This window comes from Thermobia domestica, chromosome 3 (assembly GCF_964235325.1).
Source record: "Thermobia domestica chromosome 3, izTheDome1.hap1.1, whole genome shotgun sequence".
Taxonomy (NCBI): domain Eukaryota; kingdom Metazoa; phylum Arthropoda; class Insecta; order Zygentoma; family Lepismatidae; genus Thermobia; species Thermobia domestica.
This window is the reverse complement of record NC_137456.1, coordinates 124,288,214-124,312,865: the sequence shown is the minus strand read 5'-3', so window position 1 is coordinate 124,312,865 and position 24,652 is coordinate 124,288,214. Positions and strand designations below refer to the sequence as shown.

The 24,652-nt window shown below is 32.2% G+C and overlaps 1 protein-coding gene across 2 annotated transcripts in view; it reads right to left on the bottom strand.

Annotated features, from left to right (window-relative positions):
- The window catches only part of LOC145680701 (tetraspanin-15-like), a 46,221-nt gene extending 27,681 nt beyond the window's left edge, over nt 1–18,540 (bottom strand). For both annotated transcript variants that reach the window (XM_081751616.1, XM_081751617.1), the window contains exons 1-3: nt 18,415–18,540; nt 14,150–14,245; nt 9,443–9,618 (exon numbers count right to left, since the gene is read on the bottom strand). In XM_081751616.1, coding sequence (XP_081607742.1) covers nt 9,443–9,618; nt 14,150–14,245; nt 18,415–18,523 — 381 coding nt within the window. In that variant the 5' untranslated portion in view covers nt 18,524–18,540. The remainder of the gene's footprint in view (nt 1–9,442; nt 9,619–14,149; nt 14,246–18,414) is intronic.
- Between the last annotated feature and the right edge of the window lie 6,112 nt (nt 18,541–24,652).

Genomic DNA, 24,652 nt, shown 5'->3' with positions numbered 1-24,652 from the left:
CAGTGAAAATATGAAAATATTTTCATACAACGAATATATGAAAATTCTTAATGCCAAGCCATAACTGAATGTGATTACTTGCAAAAGTCATAAATATAATACTCTGCTTCTGGATCGACACAGTCATTGTGTGCTCACATTAAACATGATGAACACTCTACCCAAAGCTTATCCCTTGTATCATCAGAAAATTTGCTGTAACAAAAAACACACTTAGCATTGCTGTCATCATAAATGTATGTTTAATTGCCCAATCTCCGATAGATATTTTTGTAATCGGAATACCATACGGAATACAGAATACTATGCTTTTCTTGCAGGTATTCCATATTGCCCTCCACGCCATCTTGGAAACGAAAGAGCTATTACCGTAAACGCATTCGAAGGCGTATAGGATAATGGCACTTATCAAACTATCACTCTGTATATCCAACGTTATAGGAAACAAAGAATTGTTGTTCTATTATATTTCGATAGGAAAATACAGGTTGGAAAACACTTACCTGTAAAAGTTTTCGCGAATAAGAATCAGATTTTCACGTCTACCAACACAACGAATGTCATAATCACAAGGAGATTGACTGTAGAGCATTATAGGAACGTGAGGTAGTAGTTTCTTTGCTCTACGCTTGGAAGCAATACATCACAGGCGAGATAATGAGGTATTCCATATTATCCGACTATTCCATAATACCCGAACTTCCTTTATATATGAGGCGCCTAGTATCAAAAGTCGTCTAATCCATTTTTTTTTTTCGAAATTGAGTTATATATCGCTTGATATATGTTTAATCTAAAGGAATTCCATGGAAATAGAATTTTGTTTAAAAGCTTAATATTTCATACTAAAAAAAAAAAAAAAAACTAATTCAAATATGTGACTTTGTACGCGTGTATATGGAGCTTCACTACACGTTTTACGAGATTACTCGAATCTAAGCGAAATGGATGTGACGAATTTTGATACTAGGCGCCTCATATATTGACTTTACGTGACGCAAGTTAGGGATCAGGCTACATAAACTTTATTGGTTTAATTAGTTTCTCTGCACATTTTCCGGATTTATTTTCAAAGTAGTACGAATATCACCACCAGGAGCCCATAGATAACTTTGCGATAGGTGGAAAGGGTCAGAGCCAAAATTTACATTCTGTGAGTCTTAATATGAACTATGACCCGAACAGTACCGTAACTTAGAACTTTTCCCGAGCGACAAACATTAATATTTGAGTTCCCTAGAAAAATGTGAAATTTGAGCCATTCTAGAACTTGAAATTTTAATAAATATCTTTATTACTTTTAGGGGCCCCAGGTGGTGCTTTACTGAAGTAGGGCTTAAATTACACTTATGCTTCATCTCTTAGGGAAATATATTTTGTTCAGACGATGGTGAGCAGCAGGACAAATTATTTTCAGTTCTTTTGTAACTGTTATTGTGAGACCATTCATGCTTTACTAGTTAAATGAAAGGACAATATTTGCCACAGCTTAAAACCCTCAGAATATATATATATATATATATATATATATATATATATATATATATATATATATATATATATATATATATATATATCATTACTGAGGCTCAAATAATAAACATTTTATTAAAATGGGTTCAGATTAGATTTTCGTTTTATAAAGGATGTGAGATGAACCTATTACATGTTTTATTTATATATTCATATCGTATCATATGGAGTAAGAAACTTATATCTTGAAGTGGAATCCCCCTCGAACTGCAGGATCTTAAATGGAGGGGCAGTTGACCCCTTGCCCCCACAAGCTAAGGCACTGGACCCCGAAACACGTGTTTCTATAATGAATCAATCTGGTGCTTAATAAGTATGCTTTCGATGCATATCACTGTGGGACAGAAACAGAATCTGATGGCAAAAGATGTTTTTTTAACCCTAGTCGAACCTATGTTGGAACAATACGTTGTATTAGCGTAATAACCAAGACTAGTGATTGCATTAATTTCATACCTACATCATTATGTGTTTGTGGCAACAGAAAAAGTTAGTTTTTCTTCAGCTTCGAAGTACACAGTGTTATGGTTTAATGAAGATAAGATTTCTTGAATTAGTTGGCAATAGTAGGAGAGGGCTGGCAGAAGCCCGGGACGAGACGTGCAGCTGCATGGAGCGCCAAATTTTAGGGAATTTTAGAGGGCGCCAAATTCATTGTTATGGTTAATTATAATTATAGGTTTTGCTCGGAAACAGTAAGCTGAGAATTGAATAATTCTAGTTCAAATTACTGTACGTGGCATTTTTGATTACTACCTCGTGTCAGGTTTCGATCAATTTGGGCTTTTCCAAGTCCTTCATAATAATTCTTCTACTCCTAATAAATCCACATGACAAACTTCTGTCTGCGCAGCGTGGAGCTGTGCAATTACATTTTAATAATTACTGAAAATTTTAGGAATACTCAATAATCTTAACACTTGTATTAGTTGTCCCAAATAATAACTATATTCATTGTTAATTAATCTTCACAGTAATATATAAGAGGCGATCAATTGAAACCCGTTCAGTGGCCATAATTCATGAAATAAATTTTATTTCGAGCGGAAACTTGTACACTATCTAGAGGCGTCTATGGTTAGCGTACAGTAAAAGTATTGTTCAGAAGTAGTCACCATGAACGTTGGGACACTTGTCCCACTAGTCACTAACTTACAAATGCTGTCCATGTAAAATTTGGACGGCTGACTATCAAACCAATCACACACAGCGTCCTGGACCTCAGCGTCAGACTGAAATCTCTACCTTTCAATGCCTTCTTTAAAGGCCCAAAGATGTGAAAGTCACAAGGTGAAAGGCCAGGGCTGTAGGGCGGGTGTCGCAACATTTCTCGCTTGAATCGTTGAAACAAATCCTGAACTTGGTTTGCAACGTATGGACGCGCGTTGTCATGCAACATAACGACTCCAGCGGTCAATAAACCAGGTCTTTTGTTTTTGATGGCTCTCCGTAACTGTGTTAAGGTCTGATGGACTGTCCTGGTTCTTTGAAGTCGATCAATAATGGTTCATGGCAATCAAAGAACACAGACACCATAACTTTCCCCTCAGACGGTTGCGTCTTGAACTTTTTGGGAAGTGGAGATGAGGGGTGTTTCCACTGCGTACTGGAAGAATTTGAACTCGGTTCAAAACGATGGCACCAGGTTTCATCCTCAGCAACAATTCGCAGCAAGAAGTCGTTACCTTCCAAATGGTAACGTGACAAATGTTCAATGGCGCAACTCATACGCTCCAACTTTTGGTCTTCCGTCAACACCCTGGAGATCCACTACACGTACACTTTATGATACCCCAGATCTTTCACAATTTTCTAAACAGTACCATGACTCATGTTTAACCCGTTCGCTATGGATTGAATACTAATGTGTCTCTCCGCAGCTATAGCCGCATTCACCTTTCCACGCGTGTCTTCTGTGGCAACAACATGGGCTTGACCAGGACGGAGATAATCAGTGGTTTGTTCACGCCCCTTCCGAAACATTCTGGCCCAGTCCACCACTGTTATATTGGAGACGCATGCATCACCATACACGTCTCTCGTCGCCGGAACACTTCAGTTGGTTGACAATCTAAGGCACTCAGAAACTGGATGACGACACGCTCGTCCTGTTTGGACGGATTGGGGATCTTGAACGCCATCTTTCACTCGTTATACATGCAAAACGGAAGCACGTATCAACAACATCCCTATACCCAAAGCACTGGGACATTAGCCATTACACAGTATTAAACAAAGAATATCCTCCTACACGCTATACCAATAATACATGGAACGAACGGGTTTCAGTTGATCGCCTCTTATATATACCCAAGGGTGGCCCAAAAGTAGGTATACACCCCTGCATTGATCAAGTATAACATTCTAGCTTATGGTTTATTTGCTTCGGTTCTTCCGAGCTTAAAAACACAATAAGAACGAATAATAAAGAAACTGATGGATAACAATAAGACATTCTATAAAATGCAATGAGCTGATCAGTATGGTACTGTATACCTACTTTTGGGCCACCCTGTACAGTATAATACATAGTAAATTTAGCGCCAGTGTAATATATATTACGCTGTAATATATATCACGCGCTGCATTTACTGTAAAGATTATATATATATATATATATTCCGTCGGCGCAGGCGCACGTACGAATAAAAAAACGTAGGAAAACATTTTGAAAAAGTTAGTAGAAAGCAAGTCATTCGTGTGGGTTGAGGTGCCCGAGGCGAGATCCCAGGCACCCCGACCAAACTGTAGCTTATCTTTCATATTTCACTTAAGAATATATAATTTCTATAAATAAAAGGCAATTTGTGTTAAAATTTTATAAAAATATAAATGTTGACAATGTTCTATTCGTATAGTATTATACTTCCTTGTGTTCTATCATATGATTCATCTTGTATATCACGTTTACAGATTATTATAAATCATTGTTAGTTGTATCTTTCTGTTAATTTAATAAATTACGCGGATTAACCTGTATATTTATGTACTCGTACATCTATTCACGTGTGTTTCGCATATCCTTTTCCAGAAAATTTCCTTTGTAAAGAAACTATACCATTAACTTAGAAAACCCAAATTCTGACTCAGTTTCGTAATTGATTCTTTCTTTTTATTCTGTTCAATAAGTTAACCTTCAAAAACAGACTACTTCAAGATAGTATACGAGCAAACTACGTTGATAATAGAAATCTAAAAATAGTAAGAAGTGAGGGAGAGGACGGAGCGTCATACGGTTTCTTTGCACAGGTAATATTTTTCTCTTGCGCCGGCCCTGAGGAGGGGAAAAGTTTTCTCGAAACAAGCTTGAAATATTTTCATTGGTGTGTATTTGCTTTTCTTCTTTTACTTTTTATTATTACATAGGTCAATCTATGGTGGAGAAGTTAGTAATTATTGGGGAATATATATGTATATATATATTGAAATAAGTTCTAAAAGTACATAGATGAAGCACGGTATGGAAGCGAAGTAAACAGAAGGATATAATGATGTTGCTGATGCTACTGATGAAGACGGCAACGAAGACAATGAAATTTAGCGATTGTGACTAGCAGTGGCGTATTTACGATTTTGTTTCCGGGGGGGAACTTTGCTAACTTTCGGGGTGGGCTTTGCCTGAAAATGTGAAAATTCTGCAAGATATTTCATATACTTTACTATTGTAAGTAAAATTTCGGGGGGAGGCTTAAGCCCGGAAGCCACCCCCCTAAATACGCCACTGGTGACTAGGTTGCTAAGGAAAGTGTTTAATTTTCTACTTTCGTCGTAAAATTAAGTTATATAGTTTTTCCTTGTCTATAGTTCATATTTACCTATTTTGAAAGTACTATTTATTGGGACCGTGAATGAAGAGTTGAGAAAAAGACATAAAATGTTTCGTGTGGACTATTGTGCTGTATGAGTCAGAAACATGGACATTACGCAAAAATATGAGAAACGACTGGAAGCTTTCGAAACGTGGTTGTGAAAAAGAATAGAAAGAATTAGCTGAGTCGAGCGGGAAACGAATGAGAGGGTGTTAGAAATAGTGGAGGGGAAAAGAAAAGTTTTAGATATTATTAAGAAGAGGAAGAGAAACTGGTTGGGACATTGGGTAAGAAGGAGCTGTATCATGAGGGACGTGCTAGAGGGTATGGTGGCCGAAAAGAGGGAGGACAAAGGAGATTACAATTAATGGACGATATCAAAATAGAGAAATCGTACATGAAAACGAAGAGGTTAGCGGAAGACCGTGGAGCATGGAAGCTTCTCAGTTGTGGCAATTGATCTGCCAATAATGTCAGAATACCTATGATGATAGTTCACATACACTTCTGTTACAGTGTTTTATTTTACTGAAATTTGGCTTTTAATTTCATGCCTTACAAGTAGTTTCTACGTTACTCCAACATTCTCATAAATAAATTCAATTATTAATGGTATTAGCAGTTTAATAATCATAAGTAGTGTATAGAAGTGATTTGTTTTTTCTCAAATTCTGTATTTGATCTACTATATAGAGGTTTCAATCTCAGGGAAAGATTAAAATCTCGGAGACGAATCCAGTAGTTAATATTCACAAGATACATATTGTACATTTTATATTTAAATTACAACTAAAATTTCAACTTCTATATTAAGCTAAATATCGCTTTCAATTTATGCATTCACCCTATCTGTATGATAAAGGATGATAATAAGTATAATAAGTATAAGTATAATACAATAAGTAGTATAATAAGTATAATAGGTATAATAAGGATGATAAGTATAAGTATGATAAAGGATTGCCCGGATTCTACTGTAGAAAGTAATTATCGTTTCTAGTAACTTTGTTCAACAGAAATAAGTAATTAAAATTACTAGGAGTTAAACCTGAAACCATGGGCATCAGGCAATGCATCAACAGCAAATCGGAAATTCGTATTCCTTCTAGGTTAAATATTTTTAATATTTCGAATATGCAATGTAAAACACAACATTATCATTGTAATACATACTGTATTAATAATAAGCCGTATGTAAAAATTAAGTAGTATATACAGTAAACTAAATAAAGATGAAATATCATTAAATCTAGAAAAGGGATAATATTATCCTTTTTGCTGATGATACAACACTAATTATAATTTTTAAAAAAAATATAGGAAGAATTTATAAGAAGCTGTTGATCATACATCACAACTTACACAGTGATCTTCTGTAAATAAATTAAAGATAAATACAGATAAAATGAAATGCCTTTACTACCATCTGTTCCACAGAATAGTACTCAGCATAGATAACCATTAATCATGAAGTATACTCAGTTATCACAGATAAACATTATTCATCAAGTATCTAAATTTGCTAACACAGCAAAGTTTTTAGGTATGTATCTACCCAGGTAGATAATAAATTTTCAGAGTACGGACATACTGACATACTAAGCAAAAAATTAGCCTAGGCTATGGACATAAAACGAACTCTAATCCCGCTATTTAATCTCCAATATACTATATTCTTTTAGTATGTCATATTATTAATCTCATATTAAATACAAGATTGTCTTCTGGAAACTTTCGCTATAAATTCAGAATATATTAAATAACAAACACGTGTAATAAGGATCATTACAAATTCTCTAAAATGCATTAGCTGTAAGAAACGATTTGCGCCACCGAATATGATGACATTTCCTTCATTGTACATATTTGAACTGTTTAGAACTACGTGGAATCATTTGAGTAATATTAAAAGAGATAGCTCCAATTGATAAATATTCTTACTGCAGTTACTTGTGCCTACTATATAGCGACTGGGAATAGTGCTAATTAATTATAACAACTAATATATAAAACTTTAGTGAACAGTACTTTATATTTATTTGCTTTTATAGGCACATTTCATCATTATTCTTTTATGTTATGTAGCTTCATTTACATTAATTATATTTATATTTATAGAATTATTAGTAGCTTTCAATATATTCATTTAACATGATACTATAACCATTATTAACATGAATGAAGTATATTTATTTCTTTAATTTTCTTGTCGCTGTTTCTTTTAGTTGATGTACATTTAAACATACCTTAGGATCATTACTAAGTAATTACGGTACCTATCAGCCATTCCAGCATCATTCTACGTAAGTTCCCAATTAAGAAGATGAAGCTATATGCAAACTTACATATACAGCATATTTTAGTGGATTTCGACCATTTTCACCACGATCATTGACCTTATTACCATGGAAACATCGTTAGTAAAAAATTGATAATATTTGCAAGGGCATCTGCTGATTTTACAACAGATAACGGGTTAACATTTACTTAGAATTTTGACGAAGCTACAATAAAGATTTAAACTTCGTAGGAAGACATTAAATTTTATTGCCGGGTTAGTTCTCCATAATGGCAAAAGCATCTTACATTAACAATACAATAAACTTTTAAATATGAAGCTATTACAGTTTTACTTTTACTTGAAAATTATTTATATCTGACTTGAGAATATTCAATTATACAGCTTAATATTTAAACAATTAGCATTTTGCTATAGCCTTTCTAAGTAAAGTCTGTTTCCGTGCAGTTGTTTACTGTTGAAAACGAAAGAGTAAATTTTCTAATCTATAGTTTCAATTCTATTCAATTCAACCCTGCAGGGTATTTTACGTTATAGTCACGACTTTATCACTAAAATTATTTCGATATTGGAATTCATTCAAAGTTATGGTATGAGCTATAGCCAAAATGGCCCGACCATGAGGCCGAATTACTGGTTCTTGCTATAATTGTTGAAACTAATAATGTAATAAATAACGAAGGAAATGGCTCCTGACATGTATAAATTGTTCTACGTAACTTAAAGATTGTATCAAACTAAAAGTGGTCTAAAAGTAAAATACTAGAAAAAGTAAAACATTGAAAACAGTGAGAGTTTTAAACTCGTTCACTCATCTGTCAGTCGCCATCTTGATCCCTCAAATCCATATTTGTATTACTATGTTTCTTTTTCTTTTTCTTTTTCTTTTTCTTTTTTTCTTTTTTTTTTTTTTTTTGGAAAATGAAATTTTAAGGTGCAGAATTAGTTACTGTTTGCCAACATGAAATTGGTACCGTAATAAATTATCAAACATTACAATAATACTAACATAAAATTAACAATAATCAACAAGAAATATTTAAGGAACAAATTAGATAAATTAAACAATTGAGTAATGATACTTGACGCTTGTAATGTCATTGCAAAACGCTGTTTTTTTCAAACTAACATATACATACACGTATATATAGTAATTGTAGAAGAAAAAATCAAAATGTTATCTCCCATCAGTTGCTAAAACAGAATATTTTATTTTTTCTAAGTGTTGAATCTATTTTAAGCATTGACGAACTCTATACCATTTTATACAGACGTATATGTATTATGGGCTATAGAATGATTAATAAATCAAGTCAAATCGAAGTGGAATCAATATCGCGCAAAGTAATCACTATCAAACAATTTAAATTAAAATGGCCGCCTCCGGTATTCCCTATATCCAGATCATATATCAGTTTTTTCTTTTTTTCAGATTCAAAATAACTTCACCAAAGACATGCGCGTTCAACAAAATACAAACGACCAACCAAACCACCAGGCAGTCAAAAAAAGGAAAGCTATTGAGGGAGTACATCGTGCTTTCAGTTACGACCAAGGGATGTACAAAACTGTTTGAAATAATCTGGTTTACAGTATTATTGAACTAATCAAAGCACAAAATTAATGTATAGAAGAAGAAGAAGAATCTTTTTTCATTGGTAATCAATGAGAGCTCACCACAAAATTATTTCAATATGTCAAATTATCAGAACATGTATGGAGTTGTATTCAATTATTTGAATACCAATGCATTTCAACTATCTAACTATTTCGGAAGTACTATAGATATCACTGGACTTACCAAAGTGAGGCTCTTTATTAAAATGAATGAATATTTTAGGCATGGGTGATGTTCTCGAACTAAATGTCGGTTTGATTTAATGGCTGCTTCTAAACTTCTTCTGCTGACTGGAGAGTCGGTTCGTTGTAACTTATTAATGTCGCTTTCAGCTGAAGGCGGTGGTGGGGGTGGTGGGGCTGTAAAAAACAAAGAAACTAATAAATAAATAAATAAATAAAAATTAATGAAATGAGATCTTTTCCATAAATTAGTTTAAATTTCTTTATGATAAAGGAGACGAATGATCATGAAATAATAAGGTCACTTTCCTAGGATCAAACTTGAAACTTCTTGTTCTACCATTATAAATGAAAATATGAGATTTTAATGTTCACAGAATCAGGGGAAACGAGAGTAATGAGCATCACCTAAGGAAAATCTTATATCCAATGGAAATCATTCCGTATAAGAGTAAGATACGACTTAGTTTTATCAAAAGGTTGCTACATCGAAAAAAAAAAAAAAAAAATACAACTACATTGATTGTCCAAGTTACTCGCACCTTGAGGCAATCGGGGTTATCAATAAATTAAAGTGAGTAAAGATAAAACAAATAGTCAACTACTTTATAATTTTAGGGATAATTATTCACCGTAATATGTTAAATAAAGTTAACGTTATTGAATGAAAGAAATAAAGCCGTTTGTCTCGTTTTAAGTCTTAAAAATGTGTTAATTTGAAAACATACAGTAGAAAATAATTTTATCTGTGTCAATATTGTGATTCATATTACCGCAAGCAGTGGCTTCCAGAAAATTGTATATTTTGTTCGTAAATAAATAAATAAGCGAGAATAATGATAATTGACAACATTTAATAGAAAGCGAATGAAGCTCAGCATCAAGAACTACATTTGATAATATAGATAATTAAAAAAAAAACATGTTAATCGATTTCTTATACGTAACTCACTTTTTTCTTTTTTAGATCTTAGTGTTCCAAACTTTACAGCGCAACTATAATTACGCTAAGGAATATATTGTAATATACCACATGCTTCTATGTACAAACAATATATTGCAATGTACCACGTGCTTCTGTACTCAAACAATGTCATATGCTCCTGTTCGCAAACATCACCACATGTATTTACATCAGAGTACTATACACCACGTGGGATTACTACAAGAAGCAGACGACGGACCACCAGCATTTCTACATGACGACATGGCAACAGCAGCGCCACCCCCGCCGGGACGCCTTTATGTTTGGACAGCAATCAGTGAACTAGTGCTGTCAACGGGTCGGGTCGGGTTGAAGACCGACCCGACCCGAAACGTGACCCGTATTGACTGACCCGAATCGTGATCCGACCTGATTGACCCGACCCGAATAACCCGACCCGAGCTGATCCGACTGACCCGACCCAACAGAGTTAGTGTCTGATGAAGACAACGTTACGTTGTTGAAACTGTTACACTGGAATTTAGTTTTTAATAAACAAGTGTATATACTCTGGTCAGAAGTGTTTATTATTTCTTAAGATGACTGTGTGAACTGTTGATTTAATTTGCTAAATTCTATTTCATTATTTTATTAAATTACGTTTATCTACGACAGAATCATGAACTTCTAAATTTCAAGAAAAAAAAACCTTTTTATTCATAATATACATTTGTAGACAGTGTATAAGCATGTATTTCTTAATGGTCATAGCTGAAATTACCAATAAATACGACTAGTTTCCTTCTTGATTTTCCGCATTCCCTTCCGCCTAGCATGAGACTTCCCAGTTCAACGAATGCCAGACTCGTCGTTTTACAGCTAAACAAAACCACGGAGGACACATCGACAGGGGATATTCGCCGCAAGGTTTGGAAAGGTGCAGGATCGTCGTGAGAAGCACATCGCACCATTGGAGAACGACCAACTCCATGTTTTGTTAGTACCATTCTGTAGGTTCATCGTCACAGATTCATTTGAGCTTAACATCTGACTAGTGGAATCGAGGTGAAGGAGGAAATCGTTGTAGCCGCATCGTGAAGAGAGAACTCGACGCCCCTAGTAGTTCAACAGGATTGAGATCCAGTTGTTGACTGATTCCAGCGTTTGCAGGTTTCTCCAGAGAAAGTCATTCATCATCCCAGATGACCAGGAAGACGACAGTCTTATTGGAATATCAGGCTAGTGCTCATCCTTCATTTTATACTTGAACCCTTTCTCTCTCTCTCACCTTTCCCACAACTACTCATTCTCAAAATTGAAACATTTGAATTTTATTTAAATTCAACCATAATCTTACAGTTAAGTACCGTGTTGTGCATCAGTTTCATCCACAATTATCACATTTATTCAATGAGTATTTTAGAGATTATTGTGAGCTACAAACTTATGGCACATCCCGGCACACTACCTTTCATTTTCCTTATAGCGTACTCCAGAACAAAGTTGAATAACAATGGCGACAACGCATCTCCTTGATTCAGGCCATTCTCGATGTGAAACCTCTTGAACAACAATTTTCCTACACAGACTTTACTTTGGAATTCATTTAAACACATCTTAATTTGCCTATCTTTTTCGGTATTTCAAATAATCTGAAAATGTCGTACAATGTTTCCCTCCTAATAGAGTCGTAAGCCTTTCTAAAATCAATAAATAATTGATGTTTCGGGATATTATATTCCCATTTCCTTTCGAGTATTCGTCGAATGGTAAATATCTGATCAATTTCGCCTAAATCCGCACTAATAATCTCCGATAATTTCATATGCATATGGGATCAATCTTACTAATAGAATGTAGTCTTAATATATAAATTTTATATATTAAAATATGTATGGTTTATGTTAATGACTATTTTCTTTTAAAAAATACAATCGAATCGAATTTGGATATACATTAGTACCTCGACCTACAAGATGATTAATTCCAGAATGTTAGTCCTACCATGAACCTCTCGTATCTTGAATCAAAATTTCCCATGTGAAACAAAATAATAGTGTTCCATCAATTCGTTCTATATCCTAAATATTTTTTACAGAAATCAATCAAAATGGTGCGTATTATATGCAGAATTTCTTTTACAAATAACAATAATAAACACAGCACAATAAACAGTGCATATCAAACATTAATGAAGACCAATGAAACTGCATTTTCTCTGCAGCAGAGTAGTGGGGCTGCCTTAAGGAAAATAAACTATACTCACGATTACACGCAGGTGAAAACGTTTCATAAAACAGACTGAGAATGAAAATACGGAAAACTTTCTCCCTTGTAGGAAATAATGCATATTCATACTCTCCTTTCTGGTTCATGGCTGCTTTGCCACATATGCAACACATGCATCCGCACGAAGCGGCAAAAAACTGGCATAAAATATGCAAAATTGAAATATATGATAAATAAATTCCTTAAAGTAAATATGAAACCTCACCTTGTTGGAACATAACTTCATGATTATGTTTGTTGGTTAAAATTTGGTAATCTGGCTATAATATTATAATGGCCTATTTATATATACGCGTATTCTATTCAATAAATATAAATAGGCTATTTTAACTTGAGCGAAGATGACTTCAACAATGCAAAACAGTTACTCAAATCTACAACTAACCTGCTTCATCACGTCACGTTGTATAATATTAACACTGTCCACGCGACCATGAACAAATGCAGTGTAAAAATGATTATTTAATATAATATTCAAATAGAGGTTACCAAATTTTAACCAACAAACATATATATATATATAAGAGCTAAAAAATCTTCCACTTCAGCGCTTAACTCAGGAGCAAACTTAATCACGTCAACTATAATAAATGTTTACTAAATAACTTTTAAACTAATAGTATAAGCAAATCGGATTAAATCTTAATAATCACAAAATACGAAGGAAAAATATTAATTTCTTTATAAATCTTCATTTCTTTAAAATTTTGGATTTTGTATCTTTGAAGGTTTCAAGACATAGGTAAAGTAAATTATAATGTAAATACAATGATTTTGTAATTCATTGTCAAGTTAACTTTTTTTTTAAAAGAAAAAAGAAAAACGTTCTGTCTAATTTTAGAGCTTCCAAATTAAGGTCATTTATTAGATGATTTTGAGATAAGTTTAAGTTTGAAGATAATGTTAAATTTAAATAAAAATAAAAAGTAGACCAAAAAGACGTAAAATTAAGGACGAAATTATGTTGAAAGCTATATAGTAAAGCTTCATAGCTACAAACTACCACTATATAACTTCCGAATATGAACATGAAGTTCAATTTCTCTATAGGAAAATTTTATTTCAAATTTAAACTAATGTCCTCAAACTTACTCCTATCCTAAAAATTCTTCAGTAGATGAGTTTAGTGTGAAGATTGAAAACTAGGTGGAATTCGAAAAAGAAAATGAACGAAATTTCTAGCTGAGTCATTCTATCTATCACTCAAAGGGCAATGATGTCAGAGTAAGTAAAGTAAATTTCCCGTGTGAACAAGGTATCATAGAAGGTATCTTAAAATTACACATATTTTGCGACTTTCAGTAATAATATGTATTTTACATTGTATTCGTTAATGGGACCACTCAGTGCTACACCTGGGAATTGAACCCGGGATAATGAAGATCAGAATACTTATTATTCGGCTATTGTGATAACAATAAGAAATCAGCAATCAAAATAAGGACAGATTACTTAAAATATTACTATTATAATAGATGATAATGATCGACTTGCCTTTCTCAAAAACAGTGGATTTTCCTGCGTTATGTGGCGTAAAAGGTGTACTATCATATTCAATGAATACGGGTCGTACTAATAATTCTCTTCTTCCTGAAACAAAGAAAGTGATACTATACTAGTAGTGATTAAAAAAAAATATATGTATTGTATAATATATGTACTTTATATTTCATTTTCTATATACCATTTTCATATTTTACAACAGAAACGTAAAACATAAACCACTGTAGATAGTCGTTTCTTTATTCAGCACGAATAACCAGTATTTATGATAGTTATTTCTGATTCTTTTCTTTGGTATTGGAATTCTGTGGAAAGATGGTTTTGTAATTTCTTGTAATGTATCTTAAATATTTCATACAAATTTCCATACCTGTAAGAATATTATGTATATTCTGCTTAAAATTCTATATACATACACAGATGGTTATCAAAATAATGGAAACACTTCTAGTTTGCAACATGTAAGACGTGTAAGTTTATAACACTGAAGAGGTGTCTGCAACTCCTGACCGTTGTTCTTGATGTGTTAGGTGATCGTCTGTAGTAGACCTAGACCAGACGAGGTAGAACGGATGCATGTGCTGAAGCGAGAAAACGATTATGATACAAATTGAGAGATCTTTCTGAGTTCCAAAGGGGCCAAATTGTAAGTGTGTGGTTATGAGTTGGTACAAGTGTATCTAAGGTGACCAGTATGTTAGTTGTGTCGAGAGGAACAGCGTTCAAGGTAATAATGGCATACAGAACTCATGGCGAAACAATACCGGCAAAGAGTAATGGTGGGTATAAGAGAAGCCTCAATGATGGGTTCTCCGAAAGTCGAAAAAAATTGTCACTAAGGGCCGCAGGGCGCATGCGGCAAAAGTGACTACAATACTTAATTAGTTGGAAACATGATGTACCTAGGAACGAAAATACCTACGAACAATAGTAATTTTTTTAAAACAATTTATAAAGATCTTTTTATTTAGTTGATCACACTGCTCTAGGTTATAATTGACTAGCGAAAACTTTAATATTGATGCATAAAACGATATATCTGGATTTTTTCTTCTTTTGGGTACTTTAAATCGGGAAAGTACTGGAAAGATTTTTAAAAGTCCATTAATCTGGTTTGTTTAAAATTACTACGCATGTTCTGAAATATTTATGTATTAAGATACAATTTCGGTTTTTGTTCCATCGAAAACTGATTGAGTGGTGATGATGTGCCTGTTGACGGTATACCTACAGACATATGTCCCAATGTACAATGTTCAAAAAGTTCTTCATTACGTACAAGATAATTGAACATTTCTCTTGTAAAGAAGGTTGGAAATATCCTGGATCACATAAAGAATCCTCGCAGATGGCAATAAAGAAGTTTTAGAATAAGAAATGTACATGCATGCAACTAGAAGAAAATAACAAGTCAACAAATCAATATTAGCTCATCATGTTGAACTTTGTAATAGGTCTAGGGTAAAGCAATTTACCCAGGAATCATTTGGAGATGCAAGAAGGAAATTCCCCTGAGTGTGAAAAATATACAGAGTACGCCTTTGTAACTAATAGACAGAAAACACTCAAATTTCGTACTGTCCAAATATCAACAGAAGGAAACTGTTTAATATACTCTGCGATACCATCAGGTTAAAGGTGTTGCGAACCCAACAATAGGTTATTACACATTTCAAATCTCATGCCAAACGAAAACTTACAATATCATATTTATTATTTAGTGTTACAAACTAAGGACGCTACAATATCACAAATGTTCAAATTTTGGAGGTTTGTACAGCAGCAATAACACAAATAAGACTTACGGAGGAATCCATATCCAAAGTACTTTAGTGTGTAATATTATGATCATGATATAACAGATTTCGAATAAATACGAATAAAGTTACAAGGAATTGAAAATTTGGCTTTTTTTTTTCAAAAAAACATCGTTTTTACTAGAAACTACTGAATTTATCCATAAACAAAACTATAATAACATATTTAAATTTACAGAAGTAGAATGTGAAATACTTAATTACTTAAAGTGAAGTGTTAGGTAGCTGAAGGTAGGGCAAGATCCAAGACAGCAGAAGATAATGAAGGAAAACGAATAGAGAAGCTATAATTTCTTATTTTATTGTTATTTTTTCTTTCTTTTCTTCCTTCTTTCTTTTGCTACTATCATTTTTATTTTTAACATTAACTTTGGTTTTTATAAATAGACTAATTTCGATACATAAATATGTAATTCATTGTGCCCCTTGGTACGTCACCCTCTGTCCGTAGATACATCAACTCCACATGTCTTGGACACTTAATATTAGTTTACTAAGTTGAGATTTATTAGTATGCTGTTAGAATTACTGATTTGTTTATTACGTCATAGTGTTCTTAAGACATGAACCAATCACAAATATGTATTACACTACAACAAAATTTGGTTCATGATGAAGAAACAAACCGATTTTAAAAATATGTCTCTAGGTGCAACCTGTTTCCCTCCATGGAATAGCCTATTATGTCAATCATAGTCCAATGCAAAATGCATAACCTAAACTTCAACCGTTGGGTTGCAATTTCCAAGTCGCTAATCACTGCCAACAATGCTTTAGCATAGAGGAAATGGAGCTGAACATTGAAAGTGTATGTTTCTGCAACGCAGCCAAATTTCATCTTATTCGGTCAGAAACTTCCACACAAACATAGAGTTAGTCAGTCAGTGACATTTCTAATTTATATCCAGTATTTGTAGATTACTCTCACATATGAGTTAAATTTAATTCTATTTTTTTTTCTCTTTTGGTTAAGTTTCTTGTATTTAATGTGCTTTTCTATAATTTGGATGAGACTGAGGAGAGGAGCGTTTGGCTGACCTTTGACTGCCTAGTAAATAAATAATATATATCCACCCATACTTTAAATATACACAGCATAATATATTTGATGTTATATATGACGACGACAAAACGTCTGATAGTAATAAAATAAAAATAAATCTTCAGTTTAGCGTTACATAATGTAATATGGCCCAGAAAGATAAATAAAACTTACCGTGAATGATAATGCAAAAGTGGATGAAATAATAATAATAATAATAATAATAATATAATAATAATAATAATAATAATAATAATAATAATAATAATAATAATAATAATAATAATAATAATAATAATAATAATAATAATAATACAGATGGAGATCAAGTGGAATAACAAATGGAAAACACGATAATGATTACTCCAAGGTTAATAGGTTACGATAGCACTTGTGACCCTTCACGCTAGAAGTAAGATACCTATTACTAAGCCCCAGTATTTCCTAATATTTATTAGTGTTTTGCGTACTATGAGTAAAATTCAAGATAAATACTAAATGAGCATAAAGCGATCACATTCTGTATAATCTCAATCGACAATGACATTTATATATACTGTAGATAATATAAGTGTTTTTATTACGAAATTCATATGCTGGTTTCTGTTCCATCCCCAGCTGTGAGGTAACTTATTACGAAATTCCCTCACCTCGTATACGTTGATGCCAAGTTTCTAACATTGAGTTTATCTGAACACAGCGAATATCTCTTTTGTAATACAGGAATCTCATATTACAACGGGAATCGCAATTCCATCGCTTTAAAGTTTTCCAACCATACACGCAATAATTTTATTTTAGCACAATAAAGTTAATGAAATAATTTAGACTCACTTTTCCTTTGATTTATATACAGATATTAAATATTGCTTCATTATATCCAGCACTCTTGGGCAACTGGTTCTCCAAATATAAGATACTTTATGTTACACACAAATATGTAACGGTGCATTGAAGATTACATATATAAATGAGAAGTGTTAAAACACATGATACCACTTTAAACCAATAGGTTTAAATGAATTTGAAATACAGAAATTTTTATATAAATGAGAAGTGTTAAAACACATGGTACCACTTTAAACCAATAGGTTTAAATGAATTTGAAATACAGAAATTTTTAAAACACTAAATCATTATCTCCATAGTGTTACACACGTTCACGTTTGTATATGACCTGAACAGTCTTTTGGCTATTATGTCGCACTATCACCTTAAATCCTACAAGTTAAAGCAGAATCAAGAAATAATAAAAATGCGTCAATTTCAAGTACGAAATAAATGTTGACAACAATTATTTTCTTTGGTAATCCTCTGTTACTAAAATTGATGTCAACTTAATGGAAGTAAATATTTTTTCGAAAGAAATACACAGTAGATGGCAGAAGTATCGTTACCTGGTGTGTGCATAATTAAGTTTGACGCCATGTTGTTCGCAGCGAAGAATACATCGTGTGCCACTACGTCGTAATCAGATAGATTAGTTTTATTACCAGGCGATTCCATGGATACGGTAATGCTTATAGTTATTGTTTGATTTTGTTTGCAATATTTGTGTAACTTTGCTCTTATCTTTGGACCAACAGAATTTCGCGAATGCCATGTCCGTTGAATCTAGGGAGATATGTGCTTTTTGATAATCCATTTAGTAGATATTTACATATGAAGCTGGAGTTAAATCTTTATTAACAACTTATTTATGGGGATATATATTTGAAATTTTAAATAGTTTTTAAAATGTGTCAACTTCTATTATGTTTCCTATATTTAAAAAGTTGATAAAATAAAAAAAGAGACAGAAGTCTAAATTCCAGTGTAACTGTAGTTGCTTTCCACTCAGTAGATGGCATAAAATAGAAATCTCTTTGTTGTGCATTCCTCTTGATGCGTAATGAACTGCTAGCTCACATATTGGAAAGTGTCTCCGATGGGATCGATTAAGTTGTAAGAGTATTCAACTTTCATTGGAAACAAATTATTGAGTCTTTGGGTCTTTATTTGAATGAAGATATACTTGTGCGAATAAAAAATGCAAGATGATAAAATTTGTACTGATTTGCCTTTAAACTAAAGTAAAACAAGAAGAAAGTTTTTAAAATAATGTTTATTTAATATTAATCCATTTCAGTTTATGAAAGAAAGGAAAGAAGAGAAAAATAAGTTAAAATATGTGTGGATGTGTAAGTGAAACACAGTGTACCATTTCTCATAATGGAATTCTCTACTTCTTGTGTGATTAAAAGGAACATATTATGATAATATAATGTAACAATTGAATAATAGTTTAATTTGAGGGGATTTCAATTTGTCTTATCTGAAGTTTAGTGCAAGATAGTATAAGATAAATAGTAAAAGCTTAAGAGATTGAAGTTGAAAGCTTCAGACTGAATATTTAAGATATCAATAGTAATAGTTGAATACAAGACAAGTCGATTATTTCGAATGTATCATTTGTAACAACACTTCCGATGACAGTGAATGTTTCAAATAAATTTATTCTAATATTCAGCCTGTTAAAAAAAATGGTTCAGTAAAGAAAGTTATGTAGCTAGTTTTTCAATATTTGAAGCTTTGCAAGAATTATCCATAGTTACGCTGGGTTAATAATAGAAGGTAATTAAAAAAAGAAGAAGAGTATGATTTTTAAAAAGACTGTACATATACACTGTATATATTCTGTATATATTCTTCTGTATTCTTCTGTATATACTCTGTATTCTGCATTCTTCCGTGACTGTATATATTCTTCAGAAGGGTAAGTCTCTTGCCTTTACAGACACAACTTCTTATCTTCATCAACCTTTTTATCTTTAAATACATATTTAAGTTTTTAGGTTCATTGTATACTATAATTATTTCTTTAAGTTTTGGATAAAATAATTGTAAATAAATATTTCATTAAGAAAATATTTTCTTAGAAGTCATTTCTAGTAATTATGTGATATGCACATTTGAATGAATACTATATATATATATATATATATATATATATATATATATATATATATTGTTTCTTTTTCAGCATATCACAACTAACTATGCTCAATTTTGACAAACATCCATATGAGTACAATAAAAATGGTATACGAAAATTCCTTTTGTTGTGTTTTGGTGAACTTGTTTTGAAATGACTATCTCTTTCGAGATGAATAGATATCAACCGTGGTCGCATTGTTCCCGTTAATCTCTCAAGTATTGCAACATTATAACTACTTGGTGCTGAAAAGGGACCTCAATTTTAAAACAACCAATCAATTATAGCTAATTCCGAAAATATGGGAAAACCTTTTTAAATAGTGTATAAGTACTTGCAATAAGAGGATTCAGTGCCTTTTTGGATTAGTGTCTACATTAATAAGGGGGTATATAATAGTAAATTGGAGTCTATTGTATAGTAATTTTAAATTAGGAATGAAAACCTTAGTCTAAGGGTATTAACAGTAAAGCTTTATAAAATTTAAAGGAGGAATTAAGAACTAAATTTTAACTTTTGATATAAAAATTCATAAAGTTAACAAAATATAGAAATAGTAAGAATGACAAAAAGGTTATTAAATTTGTTCTGGCCCTTTTAATATATATTTAGAAATTTTTACATAGTAAAGTATGATGTTCTTAGCAGTACTTAATATTACTTGAAAATATCCTAAAGTTAATAGAAACTATTCTGAGAAATAAATTTTAAAATCGTGTTCATACTAGAATATATCATGAAAGAAGAATTGGATAAAACACAAGATACGGAGGAATTCCATGGCTCTGCATCAAATATTTCCAAATGTTTGTTGAAAATAAAATTTAATATACATTTGTCTACTTGATTGGTAGTTATTGCATATATTTATTGTGCTTCTGTAATAATTGCATGCAAGAGTGAGTAGGTAGTTGTAGTGAAGTAGATTATTTTGTATTTAAATTTATTGTCTTTGTATAAATTCTATGTAACACTGTCATCATTATTTATTTATTTATTATTTATTGATAAAAGAGAAAAGAAGATGGCGGAATATTCTGAATTACCTTCCAATAATAGAACAGAGGTCTCTCTCAATTTTAGATAGGAGGGATAAATTTGACCCATTAAAGCTTATAAGATTAGTTCGAATTCTTCAGGTTAGTCTGTTGGAAGGTCAGATTTATTGCAGCAGTTACCTGCAAGAAGTGCTGAAAATGCTCCAGGACAAGTTGGTGACTTGAATGAGAGAAATTTTGTCTTGAAGAGAAACTAAGTTATCAAAGATAAATAGAAGATGTGTAGGCAGTTTATGAGTCTCAAGTCATTTGCCTGATAATAACGCATATGACAAACGTTGTAAATTAGATTTGCTTAATTTAGTGGATTACTGCTTATAACGAGTTAAAATACGCCAAATAAGGTTGATGATTATGTGAAGCAATTTGAAAATTTGAAGTTAGGCAGGAATATCTGGAGTTGAATATTATAAGTGTAACCTAAAAATTCCTCAAGATGAGCTTAATAGAAATTTAGTGAGAAATAGAGAATTAGTGAGAAATGGAAGTCAGATTGAAATGCATTTTTATTTTCATGAAGAATTGGGTTATCATTCAAACGTAATGCAATGTCTTCATTATATGAAAAGTGTCTTCAGTATGATCAAATAAATAAAATTCCGCATAGTATTCGGAAAGCAAAGGAAACTGTGCAAAATGATAAATATGAACAGTAATAATTAATGAATTATTGCTTTGCTTTGGATTTAATGTATCTAAAAGAATGTTAGATACATTTAATTTTCCGTCTCAAATGATTTATTCAAAGATGTGAAAAATAAAAGAGTGGACAGCTCTAATATTAAATATAATTTGAACTTATCATTACGTTAAATGAGAAGGTTGAAAATTATTGTTATCTTGTGAAATATTATTTGCCGTGAGTATGAAGACTAGAGATATTTTATTTGAGAAATTACAAACATGCATAGAACAAAATAAACTTCGGAAATTAAGGTTGTTCTAATGACAGCTCGAGACATTAATTTCTGAAAGGATTTATCTATGTACGTGGTTAAACGAAAATGTTATTCACTGCATACCAAATATCATAAGTTAGTAACGTTATATATCTCTGCATTTGATACTACATCTGTTATTATGCATTGATTAAATCCAAGCTATAAAAAGAAATATTTTAATAATTACTGGCCTAGAAATATTTTGAAAATACGAAGTATGGTAGAACAACTCGATCAGTATAAGAGATTGAGAGAGAATTTTTGGAATATAATAGTAATAAGAAGCATAAAATGTTTTACTCAGTTGAAATTACCAAACTCTAGAATGGTAAAAATCAATCGCACAATGAATCAGAAGTTAATTGGAAAAGGGACTTCGCTAGATAATTTGATGAAAGAATGAGTTCAGGTAACAAAGTAAAGGGGCAACTTGAGATAGATGTGAATTTAGAGAGAGAAACGCATCAGTCTGTGAGTAATGATAGTTCCTAATAGTTAACAGTCGCGTTAATAGGCGTCACTGCTTCCCTGATGCCAATAGACGTTCATAGCTTGCAGAGAATTTGCCAATTTAAAAATATTGTGATGATTTAATTGCGCAACTTTAAAAACTGCATTGTTTCAATTTAATTATTTCAAAATAGGACAAGGGCCTTTTCTAGGACCATATTTAGATATATAAGCATTAATATATGTATAACCGGAAGTTAGCTGATGGGAAAACTAGAAAAAATTAAAGATGAATGTAAACAATCAGAACTTTTAAATTAAGCATGATTTTAACCCATAGTATAGAGCCTACCAAAGGCTTTGGGGGAACAACTAGTCTCGATGATAAAGAAAATTTAAGTGGCAATAACAGTTAATTTCAGATTCTTCAAGATTGAAAGAGGAATAATAAATATTTTGAAAACAAAATTAACCTCAAAAACTAAACTAATTTAGGTTTCCGAGAGCTAAAGATAACTAGAAAAAATGTAATGATCATAAAACAGTATCGGTCGTAATAGAGTGGTTCGAGATTCGATTCCTGCTATGATATCAAATAACTCAGAAATTTAATGAACAGAAGCCTCTAATCTGTGTGTATACGGGTTCAAATCCAAATTTAGCTTCTGAAATATTTCAAAGAAATTGAGTTGATTACGTGGCCAAGTCATCCAGTGAAAGTGGATATGGCTAATGGACGTCAAATATGTAGTAGTAGTGACGCATATTGAGAGTGTTGGTGCGTTGGACGCAGTTTTATTTTCACGCAGTACAGTGCACATGGCACAATGTTGCGATACTCAAGAAGATTTAATACCGGAATGAATAAAATCTACTAACGAACCGAAGTCCAATCTTCAGTGTATTAGATAGTCTTTCGTCACTAAATTACGGATTCCTCAATCAATCCACAAGTAACCAGATGTGTTCTGAAAATTATTTTACAAAATCAACCCACTATATTGTGGCCATTTTAAAGTAAATATTAATATCTTTGATGTTTAAAGGGGAAATAAGCAAACGCAGCCGCAGGCAAATGAAACACTGAATTTCCAGCGCTTCCCGTCCCACTATCTAGATACTCTTGTTACGTCAACAATTTTTTGGATGTGCAGGTAACTAAATCTAAAATATTAACTTAAATTTTGATTTTAAAAAAATAAAACTTTTTTTTTGTTTAACGTTCCACAATTATGCCCTTTAGGCTAAAGGAGACGGATAATTAATGAAAGTGAATGATTGGCAAATTAAATATTTGTGCTGTCCCACCGGCATTTGAATTCATGACCATGTGCACCAAATGCACACTCGCTAGCCACTAGGCCGCTAGGAAGAGCTATTAAATTTTAATTGTTGAGAAAAACTGGTGTCGCGAGCTCTTAAGTAGTACAGTAATCGTGACTAAATAAGAAACTCTAGCTTACTTCTCGTCAGTTGAAAGATAAGATTAGTGTTCATCACATAGTAGTACTTTCGAACGGCAACTAAATTACAGTCATTCATCAGAGTTAAACATTTACAATAATAATTATTTCCATATAGAAATGATTGAAGATATTATGTTTTATCGTAACTTTAAGTCTTAAGCATTTGTTGTTTTTAATTGACATCTACTTGAACGTTGTCATTTATGCTTAATAAGTATTTAAAAAGTCTTCCCGCATCCCAACGTCCTTCATAATATTCGTTCCGTTAGTACCGGAGAAATTCGAGACATGGATATTTAGATAGAGTGGATACTAGTTCTTAAGTAATTTTATTGAATCGATTACAATAGGTTCTATAGTTTTCAAGCTATGCAGCTTTAAAGTTTATTTTCCGCCATTTTTGGCAGCTTATAACCTTGGAAGGATACACTTTCCGCTCTATGTTTAATAGACTTCTTTTTATTTCATCTTTTGATTATCTCCAGTGTCATTATTAATTCAGCACCTAGTGTATATACAATACTTAAATTCATGAAACATTGAAAGAAAAAGAGTGTCGCATTTATTTCTCATATTTATTCGTGAAACGTTTTGCAGTATGTACAGTACTACCTGTCCGCTATCTTTAGGTTTATTTCTTTTAACAGAATTTCTTTGCAATTAAAAGTTATCATATGTCTGTAAATTATAAAAGAACAAAACCTAAAAGAGCATGTAGATCGGACGTAATCCGTTCATATTTGAAT